The following is a 20404-nucleotide window of genomic DNA, read 5'->3' on the forward strand; positions in this document are numbered from 1 at the left end:
TTTGGATATCAGTGTTTGGACGACTAATTACAGGGTAAACCGGCCTCACTGCCATGGATTTTCGATCACACGATATCACCAAAGAAAGTAACTTGACATTTCCCAGTTATTTTTCTTTTATTATCAGTGGTCCCAATCCGAAAGAAAACGCCATCATGTTTTGCTTTTTTCCCCAAAACAGCAGAAAGAGACCGAATCTATCCAGTAGACATTACCCTCGTCGACCAAAGCGACGTCGTTCCAGCAAAACCGTCCAAAAGACCCAAGCCGTGGAACACAATCTCTATTACCAGCAGAGCCAAGAAACCAAACCTCCAAGGAAAACCCAGACCAGGAGCAAGAAGCAGTGCTATTCAGCATATTTCACGCCTTCCTCCGAGAAGCAGCCCGCTTCTGCTGCTCCAACAATCCCAAATCCCACCACCCGTCAATAAACTCCATAATCGTCTTGCGCTTCGACTTCCCCCGGCCAAGACCCTTGCCATGGACGAGGTGCTCCACCGGCGTCATCGGCGACGGAGCAGAAGACGGGGCCGGAGAAAGCGGCGGCGCGGGGGAGACGATCAACTCGGGCAAGACGGGCATTGGGTGAACGGGCTGCCTCTGCTCGACAATCTGCACGCGCTTGTGCTGCACTTGGGCCGTGGTAGGGGGCATCTGCATCTGTCGTTGCGTCGACGCTGGCAGCGGCGGGGGTGGAAACCACGCGGTTGTCCGGGTGTGTTGGGAGGCGGGAGGTGGTACAGCGACTTGGTGGGCTTCATCCGAGTCCGAACCCGAAGAATAGTCGCTGTCCCACCGCTTCTCCCGCGCCAACACCGCGGCGGTGCCGAGGCTCTTCTTGTTGTTGCTGAAATAGCAACCCCGTACTTCCCTCGTAGGAGGAGGCGGGAAAGAAGGAGCGTAGCCACCACCACCGTTTCCACCACCAACACCACCGACTGCCACCCTACCACGGGCGCACCCTCAACCCTCGATATCCTTCACCGCCGCAGGCGCAAGCTTCACCCTGCGCCAGAGGCAGACAGTCGTCACAGCGCTAAACGCGAACAGCACGCACAGCGCAATCGACAGACCCCAGACGGCCTTGATGGCGTAGCACGTGCCCTGGTCGGCGCCGACCCAGATGAAGTAGTTGAGCGCGGAGCCCGTGTTGATGTTGGCCGTCACGGACGCCATGAAGTTGGCGGTGCTACCGCTGGACTTGGGCAGGGCGGCGCAGTCTAGGTAGGAGAGGGGTTTGCCTAGGAGGCAGGCGACGACGATGACGGCGATGAGGAGGAAGGTGTCTGCGCCGGCGGCGAGGAGGAGGGGGAGCATGTTGTCGTAGTAGAGGATGTAGGTGATTGAGATGTAGAGGGTTGCGATGCAGGACTGGTGGGGTTTGTTAGCTATCATTCTTCCAATCTACGCATTCATGACCATTCTCCGGGAAGACTCAGTGCAACGAGTGCAGAACTCACAATAACGAGCGTGCCGATCAAGACCGAGGGCGGAACGGCATCAGCGCCGTTAATCTCCGAAATAAAGTTGGAAACCATGCCGATGATGGACACCAAGGAGACGAACTGCATGGCGCGCATGGCGGTGAAGGTGTGCCCGAGGGCGCCGAGGCGAGGAGCGGAACCCATGATTCTGTCGTGCTTCCGGGCGGCGAAGTCGCGGGCCAGGGAGACGGGCGTGACGAGGGTGAGCTTCGGGCGCGGGGCGTGGAAGTGGAGCGCCGTGCGGACGGGGAACTTCCGGGGCGGGAAGGGGATGCTGGCGGTGGGCGACGGGAGGGAGGTTGAGGAAGGAATTTTGGACGGGGTGTCGTAAGTCGCCTGGTGTAGCGACTTTTACAACGATTTCTGAAAAGGTAAAGTAAAGCGTGGATAGAATGAGACTCTGTGGAAAAGAGAGTTGAATGTTTCAGGGTAATCTCGATAAATCGATAGAGAAAGTAAACTTCGTTCAAGATCGTATGTTTCTCGTTTCGTTTCCGTTTGTCGTGACCTAGAAAGGAAATTCGGAAGATGCGAAATGAAAAATCGAGTGTTGACCGAGATAGATAGATGAGAGAGAGAGAGAGATATGAGACCTAAACTTGACCAAGGAAATTGACCTAGGAAAAAAGGAAAAGAGAGAGAGAAAAGGAAAAGACGGAAGATTGTTGTAAAGACTTGTGTTTGTGAGGTTGATGAAGAACAGAAAGAAACTCGGGACTGGAAAATGGATGAGATCAATCGTCTTTATACATCATGCAATCACCAAAAAGCAACATCTTCAACCAGCCTAGTAACCAGTCCTGTGGTTCATCTGGCCTGCAAATGGTACCTGAGGTTACTCTGCATTGTTGTTGTGTTGCTAATTCGAGCTTTCGCGGTCTGGGCCTCTAGACATCGACTCCCAAGCCCATGAACATCAAGATACGGCTAGGTACCTTACGGTTCCTGCATGAGATACGTCAGTTGCCGTACCTCTGTGCAAAGCAGTGAGTGAGTGGTTCGCCCTAGACCCTTAGAGGCTCCCGCACCCTGGACGGCACGACGTTCGGCTAGGTATGATGAGCCGCTGGGCTGGGCCAATCACCGTCAACGGCCGGGGTTGCGGTGCGGCGCTTAACGGCGGTGGATTTCCGGAGAGGTTGGACAAGCGACGCGGGTACGAAATTTACAACGGGGCCACACGGCTCCGGGAAATTGGAGGCTCTTGGACATGCAGCGCCAGACTCTTTTTCTTTTCGAGTATCTCTTATCAAAACTGTGGAGAAGAAAATAGGCGCGTCCAATGGCTGGTTGTCATTGAGCCAGGCCGTGGATGATCGTATTGGATGGCTGCGCGCCTGTTTTGAAGTCGAGCTAGATGGATATGATTGGTTCTGCTTGATCCCGGGGAACTCACCTAGCTTCCACCTTGGCCTCGACCTGGTGGACCTCCATGCCTTTTCTGCATCTTGAACTGACAATCGAACAGACCACTAGAGGCGGCCACGCTGGGGGCGACGATGGCGGAGGCTGAGGCGCCTGTTCATACGAGCTAGCCCAGGTCCCAAATACATGCAGGTACCGAACCTGAAACCAGGTCTGGCGGTTGCTAGCCAAGGCCGCATATCTTGGCTCCATGATGTTTTATTGTTGAGGTCCGTACAGGTCTTGTTCCTGGGCCTCTGTTGGTTTGACGCGTTCTGGATGCGCGAGGAGCTCTGTACTGATCCTTGAGCCTTTTGCACCTCTTGAGCCCCCCACAGCCGCGGGACGACGATGGTTGGCCCGCGGGCGGTCGGTCCGCTATTGATCGACTTGGCGTCAGTTGGGTCCCTGTAATTGAGATTTCGCGATAGAGTGCTCGACACGATCTAGACCCCGTTCAATCGTCCCTTCACAAGTTCACAGTACAGACGGCTTGCTTCGGATTGTGGGCGCATGAGTAGGTCGCGCTATCGGCCGCAGAGGGCTGTGAGTCCTGCAAATATCATGCCCCGACGATCAGGGCATGCGTAGGCATCAAGGTCGCCTCATCAACACGCCCAGATGCACAAAGACAGCTGTCAAGCCTGTGAGCATGATGTCACATTGCACGAGGTGGAAAGATCCCTGAGGACACAAGTATTGAATGTGGTTCGCTTGAAATTTCAGTATATGGTTCATGTGTTGCAGTCTTCTTTTGCCTGCCGATACGCCTCGGTAAAAAAGCCCATCAGCACACGTCTTTTCGCCTTACCATCACCGCGGCGCCCTCTGTCTTGTGTTATTGCGTGGCCAGTGATGCTGTAAGGCTGGGTAGGCTCCGTCTTTTCCACGCCAGTTCTTCGTCTCCGCGTCTTTGTATCATTATAGTAGGCTTAACCAAGCAAGTCGTCCAGGCCATGGTTTCCGCCGGAGGAGGCGTTTCCAGCAGGCTTCGGTGTCGACGCCGCAGCAGGGGCACCCCAAATTCCTGCACTGCTCTTCTCCTTTGCAAGCTGGCCCAAAGCCGGGCCGGCAGTTGGTGTGCTCGTCTTCTTCACGCCGGAGCTAGCCTGTGACCACAGGGCACCAAAAGCATCACCACCAGCAGCGGCCGGCTTAGCAGCAGCTGAAGCCGGCTTTGCCGCCGCCGAAGCACCAGGAGTAGATGCAAAAGAGCCACCAGTAGCCTGCGGGACCGCAGTCTGAACTGAGCCAAAGTAGTTGGGCCCTGAAGGCTGGTATCCAGTAGGCTTGATTTGTGCGGCAGGAGAAGCAACAGCGGGGGTGCTGAAAGCTGAGTAGTTGGCGCTCGGAGCGGGTGACATGGAAGACATGCTGACCATATTGCCGATGTTGGCCTGTTGAGGCGCAGAGACGGGCTGGGGAGCGGCGAAGGTCGTGGCAGAGTTGGCTGTCATGACGGGAGGGGACATGGGGGTTGCTGCTGCGGGAGCCGAGGGCGCGGACTGGAAGTCGTCAAAGTCATCGTCGTCGTTGGCAGCCGCAGGAGCAGCAGACAGGGAGGCAAAGCCGGAGCCGTTGGACGGAGCCGGGGCAACAGGGGCTGGCATGGAAGAGGGCGCAGGGTCGTCAAAGGAGAAGAGATCGACTTCGGGCTCCTTCTTCTTGGGTGGCTCCGCCTTGGGAGCGGGAGCGGCAGCTCGCTCTGGTCTCTTGGATCGAGAAGACGAGGAGCTGGCAGCTGGGCGAGTGTCATCAAACTCGTCGTACTCCTCAAACTTGTCGCCGTGTGACTGTGTTTTGCCGTAATCGTTGCTCTCTTCTCCGCCGAACCCACCGCCGTCGCCGTAGACGCCTCCGGAGTAGCCACCGTAGCCTCCGGTCTCGCTTCCGAAGCCTCCATAGCGACTGCCGCTCCCGCTTGAGAATCCACCGCCCATGCTCATTCCACCCTCAACACCGGTGTACTTATTCTTGGTGGCCCGCGCCTTCTTGCGCTCGGTCCGGATGCGCTCGACATCGCCGAGAAGTTCGGCCAATTCCTTGGCACGGTTGCGAACGTTGATTCCTTGGTCCTTCCCGTTCTGATCGATATAGTGGAACTGGCGAAGCATCTTGAGTAGTGTAATGTGGCCGCGGGCATCGTCGATGACTCGTTCGGAGCCGTGCTTGATCAGGAACTCGAGAAGCTGAAGAGCCTTGTAGATTTGCCGCCACTCTTCGGCGGACTTTTCTGTGAACCGACGGTAAATCATGGGCATGATCTCGTTAAGAGTAGCACTGGTAGTACGTCAGTATTGTTGTTTTGTAGGTTCCGGTTCGGGGGGGATTACTAGTTGAAGGTGCCGTTGGCAATCTCTTGCATCAGTGATGAGGACGCGCCCCAAGGTTCGTTGTTTGTTGCCTCTCGGACCTAGAACCTGTTAGACGGACTGGAGTCTACATCAAACGAATAATTAGATGGACGAACCTTGGACTCCATTTCCGTGTAATTCATCACGGCTATGCGCAATTAGCATGCGATCGACATTGGGTTGGACTGGACGGTTCGTGATTACCATTTTGGACCTTTCTGACGCCAGCCTTGACGTCGTACAGGGTCATGTTGGAGACCGTGTCTTTCAGATTGTTCCAATCCATTTTGGCGGTTTTAACGAGGTGGAGATGGGGAGGGATTCGATGAACGGCAAGCAAGAAGCCCAAAGGCACAGGTGAAGGTGGTAAACTCGAAGACGCGATGCTCCTTGTGATTCTTTGTCGACGTTTCAAACAGAAGCGCAATCCAGCGACCTGGCCACCCTGGAACTTTCAGGCCCAGGCTCAGTCAGGTCAATCGGTCTCGGGCAGTGCGGCGGCAGGGGGTACGTACCGCGCGGATGAGATAAGATTGGCTCAGTCTGAGGGAAAGGAGATGTGGGGAGGGAAGGTGTCGAGTCACGTGGTGTACCTCTGGCAACTCTCTGGAATTTGGAAAGCGTCAGCGGGCAGCGGGAAGGAGAAAAGAGCTTCCCTGGTCGGTACGTACTGATTGTGATGTACCTCTGCGCCTCGATCAGCTCACAGCTTGACTCGGAACAGCTACTGTTTCTCCATGAGATATTCTCAGAAACCCCCAATTGAATGAAGCTGTACAAGTTTCAGCTAATTTTGTTCCTCAAGTGTGACTGATCTAGGTATCTCACCTGGCTGTAGATAGTTCGTCGTTTATCCTCAAATTGGAAGAATTAGGTACGAAATAGTTCAAGGCCTTGAGCTCCGACAGCTGTCCATCTCCAATTGACAGACGTGGGTGCCCGTGCTCCAATTCTCAATGGACGACGACCCTGCCGAGCGTGTGTTCCTCAGGTTGCTCTCGCGCCGTGCCGTGACCTTCCGCCCCCTTTGGGGTGAGTGTCCCTGACCTCACCAAAACTTTTTTCTCCTGAGAAGACAGCAAAGATCCATTTCTTCTCTCATCAGCGACTTTCATCAACCTCTGTGTATCAACAAAACTTCATCTCACTTCTTTAACTCTGTACCTGTACCAACACTTAGACTGTGTAATCCTGCTCTTTGAGGTGTGTAAAACGAGTTCCTTTCGTCATACTCCTATCTGTTCCCTCTGCATCCAGCACAAGCTTCCCTCTCCCCTTACCAAGCAGCCCATCATCCACCTTACCTTACCTACCTCGCCCATTCCCACATGAAAGTCGTCGGAGCTACCAGAGCTGGTTGTGCGGCCAATGCGGTTCTCGTGCAAGCCAATTGGGCTGTCAGAAGGGACGGCAAAGCTTTGCCATCCAGCCTCTGCAGCTTGGTATGCTGCCACATGAGCCATTGAGCCTACCTGGCATCTCAAGCATAGCTCCACGCACGAGCACAGGCCTGGACTTGTCTTGTATGGCAACATACTGGCAACAGCGTCGAGACTCGAGAGCACCAGCCCGCGGTGACGCTGCGGCTACGGATGGTGCCATAGTTCATGCCGGGGAGACTGGACGGCTTCATTGGCCTTCGGCTGTTGCATGTTTTGATGCTCGTCGATGGCCGATGCATTGCCTTTCCTTTCCGGCTTGCACGTCACGTCACTCGACTCGTCCACCGCCGGTCCGCCGCCGTCGCCGCTGTTGTACCATCCACTCGTCCATCCAAGCTACCACCTCCCCGCTTCCAGTGGACGCAAGATTCCACGACCTTCCGAAGGGTTGTCAAGGGACAACGTGGGCCAGTGGGGGACGGTGACTTGGCCGTGGCCGACAGCCAGACAAACGACTCCATCCAGCTGTACCAGCTTGCTGTCGTTGCCCCCCTCCCCAGGGTACCTCCCTTGTCGCTCCAATGGCCAGCGGCCTCGGGATTTTGACGTGCATTCGTCTGTCCTGCCCGTACCGCACCGTGGGTTACCAATGGCTCTCCCTCCTGTTCGCTGTCCTGCTCGGAGGTATTTACCTCTCTATGAGCTGTGGGTGAGAGAGTTCATCCAGGTACCGGTGTCAAGCTGGCAGGCCGGTGGAGGTACAAGCCGTCATCCTCTGGCACACCGTCTTCAGCCCAGACATTGCCGCGGCGGGATGTTTCTCTCTTCTCGGCTTCTGATTGAGAATCGTTTTCGTCCCCAACGTTGCCGGCTGGCCGGGTAACTGCAAGGGTTGAGCTTAACTTGCGTTTGCTGTTTTGCTCTGCTTATCCGGTTTGCCTGTCGAGCTAGGCGCAAGGCGGGGTTGAATGGTTCATGAAGTCATCCCACTCAGCAGCTCTTTGACATTGACTTTTGCCTCGCTCTTTTGGTTCGACTGGAACTGGACGGCAAGTTCAAGCCAGCATCAGCACAAGCAATTGGGCTGGTGTGCTAGCTGGGCTGGACCGGACTGAACTGGTGGGCTGAGGCGAGACGGAACCGAAGCAAAGACCCAAGCAGAGCAAGCCGGGAAGAAGATCCCTTTGCCCCTCGTTTTTCCTTCCTGCCCTCTTCCCAGTTGTTGCAACTTTCCATTGCGCCTGCCCCTCCCCGCCGCATCGCCTCCTTCCTTCCTTCCCTCCCACGACGCCCCAACCCAACCCCTCCTTCCCTTCCGTCACCTTGACCTTCGGCGGTACTTGCGCCTTGTACCCCCCAAGGTACCCTGGGAGGTACCAGTACGCAATACGTACTTGGGTCAGGTACATTCTCAGTCCGTCAGTGACCTCAGCAACAGCTCACTTCACGTGACTTTTCACCCCTCTTTTCTCACTTTCTGACCTTCTTATTCGCCCCTTCGGCACCCGCAGTGGGGAGCTCCTGCGCTAACAATAAACCCCTCCACCCAGCTGTTGAAAAAATGAGACCAACCCTTTTGCGACCCCTCCTACCCCGCCATACCTTCGCCTGCTCCTCCGTTTCACCCTCGCCCTTTTCTCGACCTTCTGCCTTCATTCAACCTCTCCGAACTGTGATTCCTGCATCTACCAAGCCATCCGTTCGATTCTTCTCAGCATCCAAAATCATGCCTTCCCAAGTGTAAGTCTCTCCTTCCCTCGGCCTTGCTCAAGAGCATCATCACCATCACGACGATGCTCTCAATGACGCAATAACTAACCCTCTGTTCAGTTACTTCGACATTGAGTGGGAGGGTCCCGTCCTCGACGGCTCCGGACGTCCCACCTCTACCGTCCAGCGTAAGTTTTTTCTTCCGCTTATTCATTGAATTTCATCAAAACAATCATCACCATGGTCGTTTTCGATGTTCCCAGCATCACAATGCCTACGTCTATAGCTCTAGACGGCAAGGAAATCACCCCACCTCGACTCCAAAAGGCTTGAAACTTTGTTGTTCGCCCAACTTTGGCTGTCCGAGCTGTCTTTCTACCGACTCCGCCATCTTCACCGCATCCAGAGCTTCGCTGACCAAGCTTTCCCTCGTACAGAGCAAAACGGCCGCATCGTCTTCAACCTTTTCGATGACGTTGTCCCCAAGACCGCCGCCAACTTCCGCGCTCTCTGCACCGGCGAGAAGGGCTTCGGCTACCAGGGCTCTTCCTTCCACCGCATCATCCCCGACTTCATGCTTCAGGGTGGTGACTTCACCCGTGGCAACGGCACCGGTGGCAAGTCCATCTACGGCGAGAAGTTCGCCGACGAGAACTTCCAGTTGAAGCACGACAAGCCCGGTCTGCTTTCCATGGCCAACGCCGGCCCCAACACGTAAGCTCTCCTCTCCAGCCGTCCCTTTGTCCAGACGCGGCAGCTAACCCTCCACCCAGCAACGGCTCCCAGTTCTTCGTTACCACCGTCGTCACCTCGTGGCTCAACGGCCGCCACGTCGTCTTCGGCGAGGTTGCTGATCAGAACGGCCTCAACATCGTCAAGGCTCTCGAGGCTACCGGCTCCTCCAGCGGTGCCGTCAAGTACGGCAAGCGCCCCACCATCGTCGCCTCTGGTGCGTTGTAAAGTGCTTCTCGCTCGGTTCTTTGTACGTTAGGTCCTGCTTCTGAAATGTCGCGAGAGACACCTTGACGCGAAAGGGAGGACGGTTGTTGGTAGAGACTTGGGTATTGCGCCATCACGCAGCTTGGCGGCAATCAGCTTTATTGCTGCTACATAGTCTGCCAAGACAAAAAGTTACTGCCACCTTAATGTTGCCGCTACGTGATATTTTGCCTTTGACTCACTTTACCCCTAATGAGCTGGTCGACCGAGTACCGAGGCATCGTATGACAAATTTACCGTTCATAACCAACGTACATTCAAGGCGTAGAATCACTTGGATGCATTCAACACCACGAGCGCGGTGGGGTCAAACATGTCGTTGGTATAATTACAGCCAATGGCTGGTCGCCATTGAAGCTAAATTCCCTTTGGGGAGGATGGAAACTATACCCTTCAGGCCCTGGCAAACCGTCCCGCCCAAGTCCTTCTTTTTGATAATTCGTGCCAACGCCAATGCAATGCTTTCCATGATTTGAATGAATCAAACAGACCCAACCCAAAACAAAGACCTCCTTTTGCTACTCCCTAGGACAGAAGAACCCCGATCTCATTCCAGACCCAGCCATCGCTGAAAGTAAACGCAATTGCTCGCGCTCACGGGACCGCCCTCCTCGCAGAGCTCAAAAACGGGACACCGCCCGCAAGGAGCCTCCGTGTACCCATTGACAAACGGCTCCGGCCCGCCCTCGTCGTCCTGGCGGCCCGCCCAGGCCGTGTTGCTCTGTCGCGGGGCGCGGCAGACTCTGTAGCCGACGCGGCCCGAGACGCGGATCGACTCGATGAGGCCGTCGAAAACGAGCACGTCAATGAGCTTCTGCATGTCTTCCTCGCCGAGGATCGTGTCGCTCGTAATGCCCGACTGGGAGATGAAGCGCGCGATCTCCCGCACGGTGGGATATTCTTTGAATCCCGCGGGGAGGGGCAGGCAGGTTGGTTCTCGCTTGGGAGGTTGGACGGCCGGAGCGGGTTTGGTGTCTGCTTCGCTGGCGCCCGAGATTTCTCCCGCGCTGCGCTTCTTGCCCTTGGTATCCGGGAGACCGCCCTTGAGGACGCCCTTTTTGGGCACAGCGGTGCGGGTGGCGGCTGACGAAGAGGAGGAAGAGCCGGTGCTGTGGTAGGTGCTCTTGCGCTTGACGTAGTCAAAGATGACACGCTGGATTTCCTCGATGAAGGCCTCGTCGAACGTCGAGTCGGTGAACCAGGGCCCGCCGGTGGCGCGTTCCGAGGGCCGCATGGAGGCCTTGATGAACATGCGCTTGTTGGGGTGCTCGACGTTCTTGAAGGGGGCGATGAGGCCCTTTCCTTGCAGCTGTTTGAGGGCCGTCTTGAGGACCGAGTCGTGCATGTTGAGGCGGTTCTGGATTGATTTGGACCAGATTCCGTCGCCGCCTGCTTCGTCGATTGCGCCGTAGACCATGCGCTGTTCGTCTGTCGTGCAGAGCTTGTATCTACAGGGGAGGTTCGTCAGCATGGCTGGCGAGCTGATGCTGTCCAAGCATGGAGAGTGAGACTTACTTTTCTGCATCTTCGACGGAGCGCCATCGCCAGGCGAGGCCGGTCTGGGAGGAGACGGCGATGAGGAGGCGGTCGTTTGTGAGGCTCTGGAGGCACTTCAGGAGGGTAACGGTGTCGCGGTTCGGGATCACGTCAAAGTCGAGGAGATCGTATTGGGTAAAGAGCTCGTTCTCGTCGCCGGCCTTTTGGAATTTCTCGTACAGCATGTCCTTCCACACCTCTAGCTTAGAGTCGGTGCTCGAGGTGGTTGCCGCCGAGGGCGAGTCCGCCGCTGGGGGTGCGGGAGCCATTGCGCCTGTCTACGACGGCGGCGGCGGCCTGTCTCGCTTTGGTCTTGTGATTATTTGTAGGAGGGTGCGGTCGCGCAACGTGAACTGAAAGGGTCAGGGAGTCGGTTCGAGCCCAGCTGTGTCGTAGATGTGGCGGGGACTTGTTGGTGATGTGTGATCGGTCGGTGGTGGTGGGGGAGTTTGTGCCTGGGGGATTTTTTTAAGTCGTCTGGGGTCGTAGTCGAGTTTCGCGCGATCGAGGGGTCGTCGCTTTGCGCCGGCAAAAGAGTACAGAGTGCCGGACTATTGAATCGAACCTTGGTTGCAAAGTAAAGCTCAAGGTCTGAGGTCGTCAATTGAATCGCATCAGCAAGTGTCGTGTCGGGAGTGTCGATAGGAAAGGGTAGATTCGTCGGGTCGGAGCAGACGCCCAGAGAGGCGCTTCACCCACGGTGAGGTGGGTGCGGTTGACTTGGGTCGGCGACGATGGTGGGATTGGTTTTTGGAGCTGCATCAGAGGTCGATCAGCACTGCGGGCAGCCCAGGCAAGGAAAAAAAAAAAAAGTAACTGCCCCGCCTCTCAGAGTGAAAGTGACCTGCGCACCTGGCGGCACATCAAATCAGCCTCGCATTGGTGCCGGATGAACTGCGGGTGGGCTGTAATTGCGCTGGGATGGCCTGCTGAGGAACGGTACGTACCGCTAGTGATGGTGGAGCATCGTCGACGCCTTGTTGAACAAGAGTCTCTTTCTTGGTCAAGCTTGACGTATCTTGTTGAAGAAAGAACAATTTGATTGTACTTCAAATCGAATTCCTTCATCTTTCCGATGAATCACAAGGGGATACTGAGGTCTTGGCCAAAATATATGTGATCCCATCGCGCCTTGTTCTACTTGGGTTGTTCTCCGAGTGAGTCACTGCTAAGAATCCTCAAGGTTGAGACGACATGTCAGCCTGTGCCTCGGATGATCCTGTGGCACAGCAAGCCTGGAAGTCAAAGTCACTATGACGAGATATTTCCTGATTCTTGATTTCATCAAATGGTGCCTGTGAGGTTTACGGATTGCAATTCATTTGATGGGAGCTGCGTTCTCACTGCAAATTCATCGTAAACTGGTAGAAAAAGTCATTGAGAGCGTATCCTCTTAGCATGAGGTTCGTCGTTTAATCTCCAAACAGTCTCTAAGACTTCAATTCCAAAGGCTAAGTCTTACTCTTTCATCACTACTATTGGTGTTGTGTTGCAAGAGGTTTTGATTTTCATGGCGGTTTATGATTGGGCTTATTCAACAATAATTGTGAGAATGTTTGAATATACTTTTTATCCCTTGGGTGACCTTCTCATGACTCATTTGAGATTTCGAAACATAACTGAAATCAAAAACTTGGGCACATTGTTATTATCGAGGACCTTGACAGCTGTAAGGATCGGCCAGGCCTTTCATAGGAAGTTGGTTGGTTTAGTTGTGGCTCGTTTTAATGGAGAGTAAAGTTTCGCTTTACATAGTCCGGATGGTAATGGTTCTAGTACATCACACATTGCTCCTAAAAGATAGACTCAACTTGAATAGTAGTATCAAGGACCGGCCTTTGTCCATGGTACGTCGATATACTTCTCATATACACTTACCTGCCAACACAAATATTGAAATCTTTGGTCTGACTCAACTTGCAATGGCTGGCCTGGGTACATGGGGTGATCAGTCGAAGTTTGATCTCTCTCTCCTGCTTCTTCTTCTTGTATTGAGACATTGGGCAATCCTGTGGGTGTTCTGAAAAGGCTCGCGATTGCCACTGTCATGGGGGACAGCATTGGAAAGGCCTTGTAAGCTTCAATCATCCCAACTCATCGCTTCAACGCGTCACACCTGGGATTCAATTTTGAGGAAAGACAAAACCCAAGATGAGAGAAAGATTCAAGTCATTTTCACAGCACATATCCCCGACAATCAACACATCTCATGTACACATGCACAACCCTGGGGGGGAGTCACGTACGGAGCCAGTCCCGGCCCACGGACCACAAAAACCACACATAAAACCGGAGCACCGGGCCCGCCCCACTTTATCGCAAGAAAATTTGGTAAAAATCTCTTCACATTGCAACTTTCAACCCTACTTAATGACTCAATTGCCGACTGCTTCCAACAAACCAGCAGGTCCATCGGATCAGCTTCCAATAACCCGCCTTGCTAGCTCAATCGGTAGAGCGTGAGACTCTTAATCTCAAGGTTGCGGGTTCGACCCCCGCGTGAGGCTCAAATCCTCACCGCGATTGGCAAAGCCACTCATCGGGTTAATCTTTTGCTTTTTGTTCGTCGTGGAAGGATGGTATTGTCTGCTCTTTCTTGCTTTTGGGTATGTGTTATGTTGTATAGTGGTGGCCCACCTAAACGTAAGTCAACAACGAGTCTCGTAACCTTCCTTGGCATGTTAAGTTGGTCAAAAACAGTGTATTAGCAGTATTGCTGTGATGATATCTCGCCCTGGTACGCCCATCTTTTCTAGGCAAACGCTCCGACAATGGCCATGAGTGATGCTCCGCCAACCACAGCCATGTAGGCATTCAGCCGTTTCCGCCCCTGTAGAATCTTGTAGCTCTTCTCTGAGAGGAAATCTTCGGCTAGCAGCTGGACCAGTCCAGCAAAGAGGAGCAACCCAGCCGAGATGGCGTTCATGAATCCAACCATCAGCAACCCGGTCTGGCTCATGGGGTCGTACAGATTATGCACAATGAGACCAATGAGCTGACCGAGCGGCGTCGTGCCTCCGAACGCGAGAACCATGAGCCATGGCCGCGCCGAGGACCGGGGTAGTTGGATGGCGGCGATTCGGCTGCCGAGTGCGAGTCCCTCGAATGTCTGGTGGAAGCTGATGGCGATGAGGAAGACGATGAAGGTCGGGCCCGTCGCGACCGAAATGGCCATGCCGATGAAGACGCTGTGGAAGAGAATGCCTCCTTCTAGTAGCAGACATTGGCGGAGAAGCTTGCTCTGCTCCTCTTCCGTGACGATCTGGGGTGCGCCGGGGGTAACTGTAATCTTTGGACGGATGCCGGGTGAGCTCCGCCGTCTGGGCTCGTCGGCCGGGGTTGGGTCCAACTCATCGACGTCGAGGTCAATGTCCGATTCGTCGTCGTCAAAGCTATCTCGACCGTTGGCAAGGCTATCGTTCGCTTTCGCACGCGTCGGCGTCGAGCTCGGCAAAGGCGATGCGCCGGCCATGAGCCCCTGAGTAGAATCCATGTTATCGAGGCTGATGTCTTCCGGCCGGTGAGAGCCGTGTCTGTGCGACGCCAAGCTTCCTGCGGCATGCGTGTTTGCTGCAGAATGCCCGGTGCCCTCTTCGTCGTCCCAGTACTCGTACTCGTGTGAATGGGAGTGGGAGTGACCGGCCCCGCGGGTGGCTAGGTAGGACTCGAGCGCGACGACGGAGAGTGCTGCCACCATAGCGATCAAGCCTGCCATCTGGGGGTAGCCTTTGTTGAAGACGAACGGGAGACACGGGTCGGTGAGTGAGGTGAAGGCGGTCGGGAGGAGGTGGACGAAGGACGTTGCGAGGAGAACGCCGGTGCCGAAGTGCTGGCAGTAGAAGAGAATTATGCTCTGCGGTCGGCCTTTGGAGGTTCTTCTGGGGAGTAGTGGAATTCCGCATGCTATCAATCATTAGCAAGCGCTCCATCAAATGACATTGAACCAAGAGCTTGGGCGGGAACTCCTCCCGAGTGTTCCGTCGCAGGCCATCATGGTCTCGCCAGGTATCGTCGAGCTGTAGAAACCAAAAAAGTGTCGCTTACAGATTGTACTCAGCGCCAATATCAAGATCAGCGCGCCAATATGCAGCGCGGTATCGTAGGACTCCTTTCTAGATGAACCGCATTGTGGCTTCGTTGCTTCTGCCGCAGCAGCTTCGGCATTCGTGACTGGAGGTCCATGTCGCTTGGATAGCTCGGCGAGGAGGAATTCAGTCGGTATCGAGGCCCAGGAAGCGGCATCTTCGGGACGTGGCATGTGTTAGCAAAAAGGCCACATCGACATATCTAGGTTCGCATGGGGAATTGTCCCCCTCGTCGCTGGATATCTCGGGATAGTATCTACCTCTCGGCCAAACTCCCGTGGCTCCTATATCACCCATTCTGGACAGCGGACGTTGATGATGTCTGGCACAATACCATGGCGGCTCTGCACCGGGGAAAAGATGCAGACGAGATGGTTCGAGGAGACAGAACCTAAAAACAGGGACAGAGAAGGGAGACGGATCGTGCCTCGTCTTCGTCCCAAGTCTGAGGTGCGCCCTGGGAAACGCGGGACCCGAAAGAAGTGTAAAAGTGCCCGGTGGTGAGCAGCACCGAGAAACAGGAAGGCGGGCCCTTTGCCCTTTGGGGGTGCTTGGAGGGGGGCGGAGCTCCTGAACTGCATGGAGCTTCCCCCCCGGTCCACTGTGTCCTGATCTTCAACCCCGTGTCCCCCCCTATGAAAACATGCGCACACGGGGGCCGTTTGACCCCTTGGATTTGCTGTTCAGCAGGGGTGACGGAGTCTCGGGGCCACCTTGACAGCTGCAATCTGCGCTAACAACGTAATCGCCCAGTGAAGCGAGGGGCCGTTTTCAGAATCAAAAGACACCCCCTGTGAAGGCTGGGCGCTCATGTCTTATCGGTCAGACAAATTATGTCAGCTGTGTCCGATAAGATAAGAGCTATGACGAATGGTGGGCCTCGGCAACATGACTAACCGATTCGCGATATCGGTCGTCTATCGCAACAGCTCCCCAGGTCCCCCGACTGAGACCCAGCTCTGACCCCCCCAGGTCTGTGACACACAGCTTCCCAACCCCGTCTCAACCTCACCTTTGCAACTCAAGTTCCGAACTGAGGTATCGAACATCATGGCTGGAGCTCGTCGACTACAATTGGCCGGTTTGGCCCTGCTTGGTGGTGTGTCCGCCCTGCAGATGCAGATGCAGGTACCTGAGCAACAAGCGCCGATGATTGCCGACGATGCGCCTGTCGTCGCAACCTCCCCGTCCACCGCGTCCTCGTCGTCTTCCAAGAAGCCCTTGGTCGAGACTGAGGCTCTTCAGGATACCATCAAGGCCGACAATCTGCTCGCGCGCGCAAAGGACCTCTACGATATCGCCAAGTTGGGAGAGGAGGAGTACAACCACCCCACGCGTGTCATTGGCAGCGATGGTACGACCGTCTCCCCAGCAACTCGCGATCTTTCGTGCTTACCAGTCGTATAGGTCACCTCGGAACTCTGGAGTACATCTACTTCGAGCTCGCGAAGCTGGGCGATTACTACAAGATCTGGAACCAGACCTTCCCTGCCGTGTCGGGCAACGTCTTCGAGTCGCGCCTCGTCATCGGGAACGATGTGCCAAAGTCGGCCTCTCCCATGGCTCTGACCCCACCCACGAAGGATAAGGAGCCCGTATACGGCGACCTCATTTTTGTCGAGAACAATGGATGCGACGCTTCCGACTACCCCTCCAAGGTGAAGGGAAATATCGCCTTCATCCGCCGCGGCACCTGTGCGTTTGGAGCCAAGAGCGAGCAGGCCGGCAAGGCTGGTGCTATCGCGGCCGTCGTGTACAACTACGAGACCGAGACTGTGCACGGCACCCTTGGAACCCCTTCTCCCGACCACATTGCCACGTTTGGTCTGGGTGGTGACGATGCTAAGCCCATTCTCGAGAAGCTGGGCAAGGGCAAATCCGTCGACGCTATTGCCTACATTGATGCGGTTGTCAACACCATTGAGACCACCAACATCCTTGCCCAAACTATCGAGGGCGACCCGGACAACTGCGTGATGCTCGGTGGACACAGTGACAGTGTTGCCGAGGGACCTGGCATCAACGATGACGGCTCTGGCAGCTTGAGTCTCTTGGAGATCGCCACTCAGCTGACCAAGTTTAGCGTCAACAACTGCGTTCGCTTCGCCTGGTGGGCAGGTGAGGAGGAGGGTCTTCTCGGCTCTGACTACTACGTTGACGTCTTGCCTGAGGAGGAGAACCAGAAGATTCGTCTCTTCATGGACTACGACATGCTTGGCAGCCCCAACTACGCGTACCAGGTCTACAACGCCACGAACGCCGTCAACCCCACTGGCTCCGAGGAGCTGCGTGACCTCTACGTGGACTGGTACAAGGCTCACGACCTTGCTTACACTTTTATTCCGTTCGACGGTCGCAGTGATTACGACGCTTTCATCCGCAATGGCATCCCCGGCGGTGGTATTGCTACCGGTGCTGAGGGCATCAAGACTAAGGAGGAGGCCAAGCTGTTCGGCGGCAAGGCCGGCGACTGGTACGACCCGTGCTACCACCAGTTGTGCGACGATGTCGGCAACGTTAACTTGACTGCTTGGGAGATCAATACCAAGGTGAGTATCGCAAAATTCTGACCTTTATGTATGTTTCTGACAGGTGATTTAGTTGGTTTCTCACTCTGTCGCCACCTACGCCGTTTCCTTCAAGGGATTCCCTGAGCGTACCAAGGCGGCTGCCGCCTCCACTTACTCAAAGAAGGCCAAGTACCATGGCAGCAAGCTCTTCATTTAGGTGTAAGAAGTCAAGTTTTGTCAACGGTATGAAGGATTAGTGTACACTATCTAGCATACAAGGACCGGAGTGTATCAAGGTTTTGTGTTCGGTGTTGGTGCGGAGGATGGGGTTTCTTGGCGCTCATTCATAGTATTACATGCTTCATAGACAACGATTTCGCATTGAACGACGATGCCCGCCTTCGTGTAAGTGCACAGTGATTTCTTTATACGTGTATCCGACCGTGACTGTAACTATGAAGAAACCGAGGGAGAACTCAGGGATCCACCGGCGTAGAAAGCGGAGGCGCGGGGTGGTTGGTTGAGGAGCCCCCGGAGAGCGGAGACGTTCTAGTTACCCCAGATTTCCCACCTCGCTGGATCCCACGCTCTTGGCATCCCTCATTCACATCCAACTTCGATACCATGGGTAATCCGTTTGAAGCCGACACTTGAAATGTCGGCCGTTCCTTGAACCACTGACCTGACATCGAACCCAATGCCCTCTGGTTCAGTCAGCCGGACCGGCGCATGCCAGCGCTGTCACCGCCGAAAGGTCAAATGCGACCGCACCCGGCCTTCATGCGCCCCTTGTTCCCGGATCAACGTCCAGTGTACCTATGCTGCGAGGGAGCACCAGATACAACTTCGCCGGCAGGACGTCGAGAGGCTTGAGCAGCATATACGAGACCTGCAGGCAGAGAACGATAATCTGACCGGGAGACTAGCCGAGCATCAACGCCAAGCAGACACCGCGGATGAGAGGCTTGCGACTCCGACTACGACGTCGAGCCTGGGGCTGCAGACTGACGAGGCTGAAGCACCAGCTGCTGGGGGCGGCGAGATTGCTAGCCAGGTCATTCATCTATCACTCAGCGCTGGTGGTGGTCGAGACTTTGTCGGCTCGACGAGCGGTTTGTTCCTCGCCAATCTGCTACAGTCTCATAGCCAGTCTTCCGAGGCACCTAGCCATACCGTCGGCCAATACCCAAGCTCAACATCCCGCCATCATGGACGTACGGGAAGCCTTGTGCCCACCAGTGGAGCTACCAGTCTGCCGCCAAGGAGCATGACGGTAGAGATACTAGATGCATACTCCAGTCACGACCGGCTTTGCTATCCGTTTCTCTCACCGAAAGCACTGGACCGGGCCCTAGACGTTGTCTACGACGTAGGAAACCCAGAGAAGGGGAATCCGATCGACAGCTTTCTTGTCGACATGACTCTTGCCATCGGGACCGCACAAGTCTACAAGTTGAACTGGAACGGGTTCTGGGATTCCGAGGTTCACTATACACGCGCCATGACGCGCTTGGGCGATGTTCTCTCTCGCGGAGGTATCACTGCTCTTCAGGCCTTGCTTCTGATCTGTCAGTACAGGATGGGAACAACCTCACACGACACGAGCACCAGCGTCTGGCACCTGATTGGGGTTGCGGCGAGGACATGCTTCGAGCTGGGTTTGCACAAGGGGTCGACGTATACCGTCCCTTTATCACGACCCGGTAACGAGGCGGATGTGGAGGGAAGACATGAAGACGTTGAAATCAAGAGAAGGTGTTTCTGGAGTGTGGTATCGATGGATCGGATTGCCAGTCTCATCCTGGGACGGCCGCTGGCTATCCAGCTTGAGGATATCGACGTCGACCTTCCGCCCTTCGATGTGCCTGGAAGCCCCGTCCCACTTTCCAATTCACTATCGACGGCCTCTTTCAGGACCCCAGAGTGGCATCTTGGAACCGCAATCTTCGTTCAAATTGTCAGGTACCGAATGATTTGCGGCAAGATTCTCAACGTCCTCCATCGCAGCGCGAACATAGCCCGAGACCCAGTCACCTACGAAGATAGTCGAAACGCCCTCGCCGAAGAGCTCCAGTCATGGCGCGAGGGGACAAATAACCTTCCACTGATTGCCCCAGAGGCGCCGCTCACCTCGCCCGCCAGCAGGTCCAGTTTCCGCTCGGCAGAATGGTACAATCTCCTGTACCACAACGGAATCTTGATGCTGTTCCGCCCATCTCCCACCCTATGCGATGCCACTGGAAATAGCATCGTGCTACAGCACATGTTTGACTCTTCGCAAGAGGCCATCAAGCTGTACGCTAACCTGCACCGCTCCAGAAAGATTAACTATTCTTGGGTGACACTTCACTCCATCTTCATCGCAGGACTCTCCTACATCTATGCACTGAGAAATCATCTCCAGCATATGCAAAGCCGGAACCCCGCGAATGCCAACACGCCCAGAGCCACACTGCGAACAACTCCCACAATCAGCCAGGTGGTCAACGATACCCGAGCCTGCTCAAAGGTGCTGGTGGCTGTGTCCGAGAGATGGGCCATGGCGCGCAACTGCTCCGAAGTATTCGACCGTCTTAGTGACGCCGTCGTCGCAGACATTGTCGAAGCCCAAACTGGAAACGGTTCATCATCGAATGAGCCGGCTTATAACAACCAACCCACAGGCGAGACTGAGCACCTATCTCAAGCTATGGAGATGAGCCTGAATGATGCCATGTATGGTCAAGGCCCTGGCCAGAACTTTGTTAACATGACAGTCGACGAGACTTTACGAGACTGTTTTGGGGACCTGCAGAATATCTGCTATGACCAGTATCACAGCGATGCTATTGCTCAACTTTCCCAAGATTGGCTGTTTGGAATGGGAGAAACTCCGAGTCGCTACTTCTAGCGTCACAAGATATTGAAAGCAAATACGTTCTTCCAGTATTCGTACAA

General features: G+C 55.1%; 5 protein-coding genes and 1 non-coding gene across 6 annotated transcripts; 3 read left to right on the forward strand and 3 right to left on the reverse strand.

The window, feature by feature from the left end:
- Positions 1-363: 363 nt before the first annotated feature.
- CLUP02_13304 (epsin-3) lies at positions 364-8036 on the reverse strand (the record flags this gene model as incomplete). Its single annotated transcript, XM_049292245.1, has 28 exons — positions 364-941; positions 972-1374; positions 1464-1835; positions 2144-2204; positions 2262-2327; positions 2428-2461; positions 2572-2690; positions 2744-2824; positions 2884-3093; positions 3162-3299; positions 3365-3444; positions 3519-3642; positions 3709-3772; positions 3829-5171; positions 5225-5304; positions 5362-5393; positions 5450-5696; positions 5761-5851; positions 5931-6017; positions 6074-6153; positions 6208-6337; positions 6394-6479; positions 6559-6717; positions 6783-6888; positions 6955-7323; positions 7390-7549; positions 7618-7669; positions 7740-8036. 28 exons carry the CDS (start codon positions 8034-8036, stop codon positions 364-366), a joined length of 5649 nt encoding a protein of 1882 aa, XP_049149391.1.
- A 317-nt stretch (positions 8037-8353) lies between these two features.
- Positions 8354-9297, forward strand: CLUP02_13305 (cyclophilin type peptidyl-prolyl cis-trans isomerase/CLD; the record flags this gene model as incomplete). Its single annotated transcript, XM_049292246.1, has 4 exons — positions 8354-8367; positions 8458-8525; positions 8775-9051; positions 9111-9297. 4 exons carry the CDS (start codon positions 8354-8356, stop codon positions 9295-9297), a joined length of 546 nt encoding a protein of 181 aa, XP_049149392.1.
- A 586-nt stretch (positions 9298-9883) lies between these two features.
- On the reverse strand, positions 9884-11141 carry CLUP02_13306 (RNA polymerase Rpc34 subunit; the record flags this gene model as incomplete). The annotated part of the gene is made up of 2 exons (XM_049292247.1): positions 9884-10784; positions 10852-11141. The coding sequence occupies 2 exons, from the start codon at positions 11139-11141 to the stop codon at positions 9884-9886; spliced, it is 1191 nt and encodes a 396-aa protein (XP_049149393.1).
- A 2165-nt stretch (positions 11142-13306) lies between these two features.
- Positions 13307-13379, forward strand: CLUP02_tRNA245. The gene has a single exon. It is a non-coding gene; the product is annotated as a tRNA-Lys (tRNA).
- A 245-nt stretch (positions 13380-13624) lies between these two features.
- CLUP02_13307 (ZIP Zinc transporter) lies at positions 13625-15254 on the reverse strand (the record flags this gene model as incomplete). The annotated part of the gene is made up of 3 exons (XM_049292248.1): positions 13625-14775; positions 14917-15114; positions 15218-15254. 3 exons carry the CDS (start codon positions 15252-15254, stop codon positions 13625-13627), a joined length of 1386 nt encoding a protein of 461 aa, XP_049149394.1.
- Positions 15255-16007: 753 nt separating this feature from the next.
- Positions 16008-20357, forward strand: CLUP02_13308 (fungal specific transcription factor domain-containing protein; the record flags this gene model as incomplete). Its single annotated transcript, XM_049292249.1, has 4 exons — positions 16008-16311; positions 16365-17357; positions 17835-17872; positions 18279-20357. The coding sequence occupies 4 exons, from the start codon at positions 16008-16010 to the stop codon at positions 20355-20357; spliced, it is 3414 nt and encodes a 1137-aa protein (XP_049149395.1).
- Between the last annotated feature and the right edge of the window lie 47 nt (positions 20358-20404).

Source organism: Colletotrichum lupini, chromosome 7, assembly GCF_023278565.1.
Source record: "Colletotrichum lupini chromosome 7, complete sequence".
NCBI classification, from domain to species: Eukaryota; Fungi; Ascomycota; class Sordariomycetes; order Glomerellales; family Glomerellaceae; genus Colletotrichum; species Colletotrichum lupini.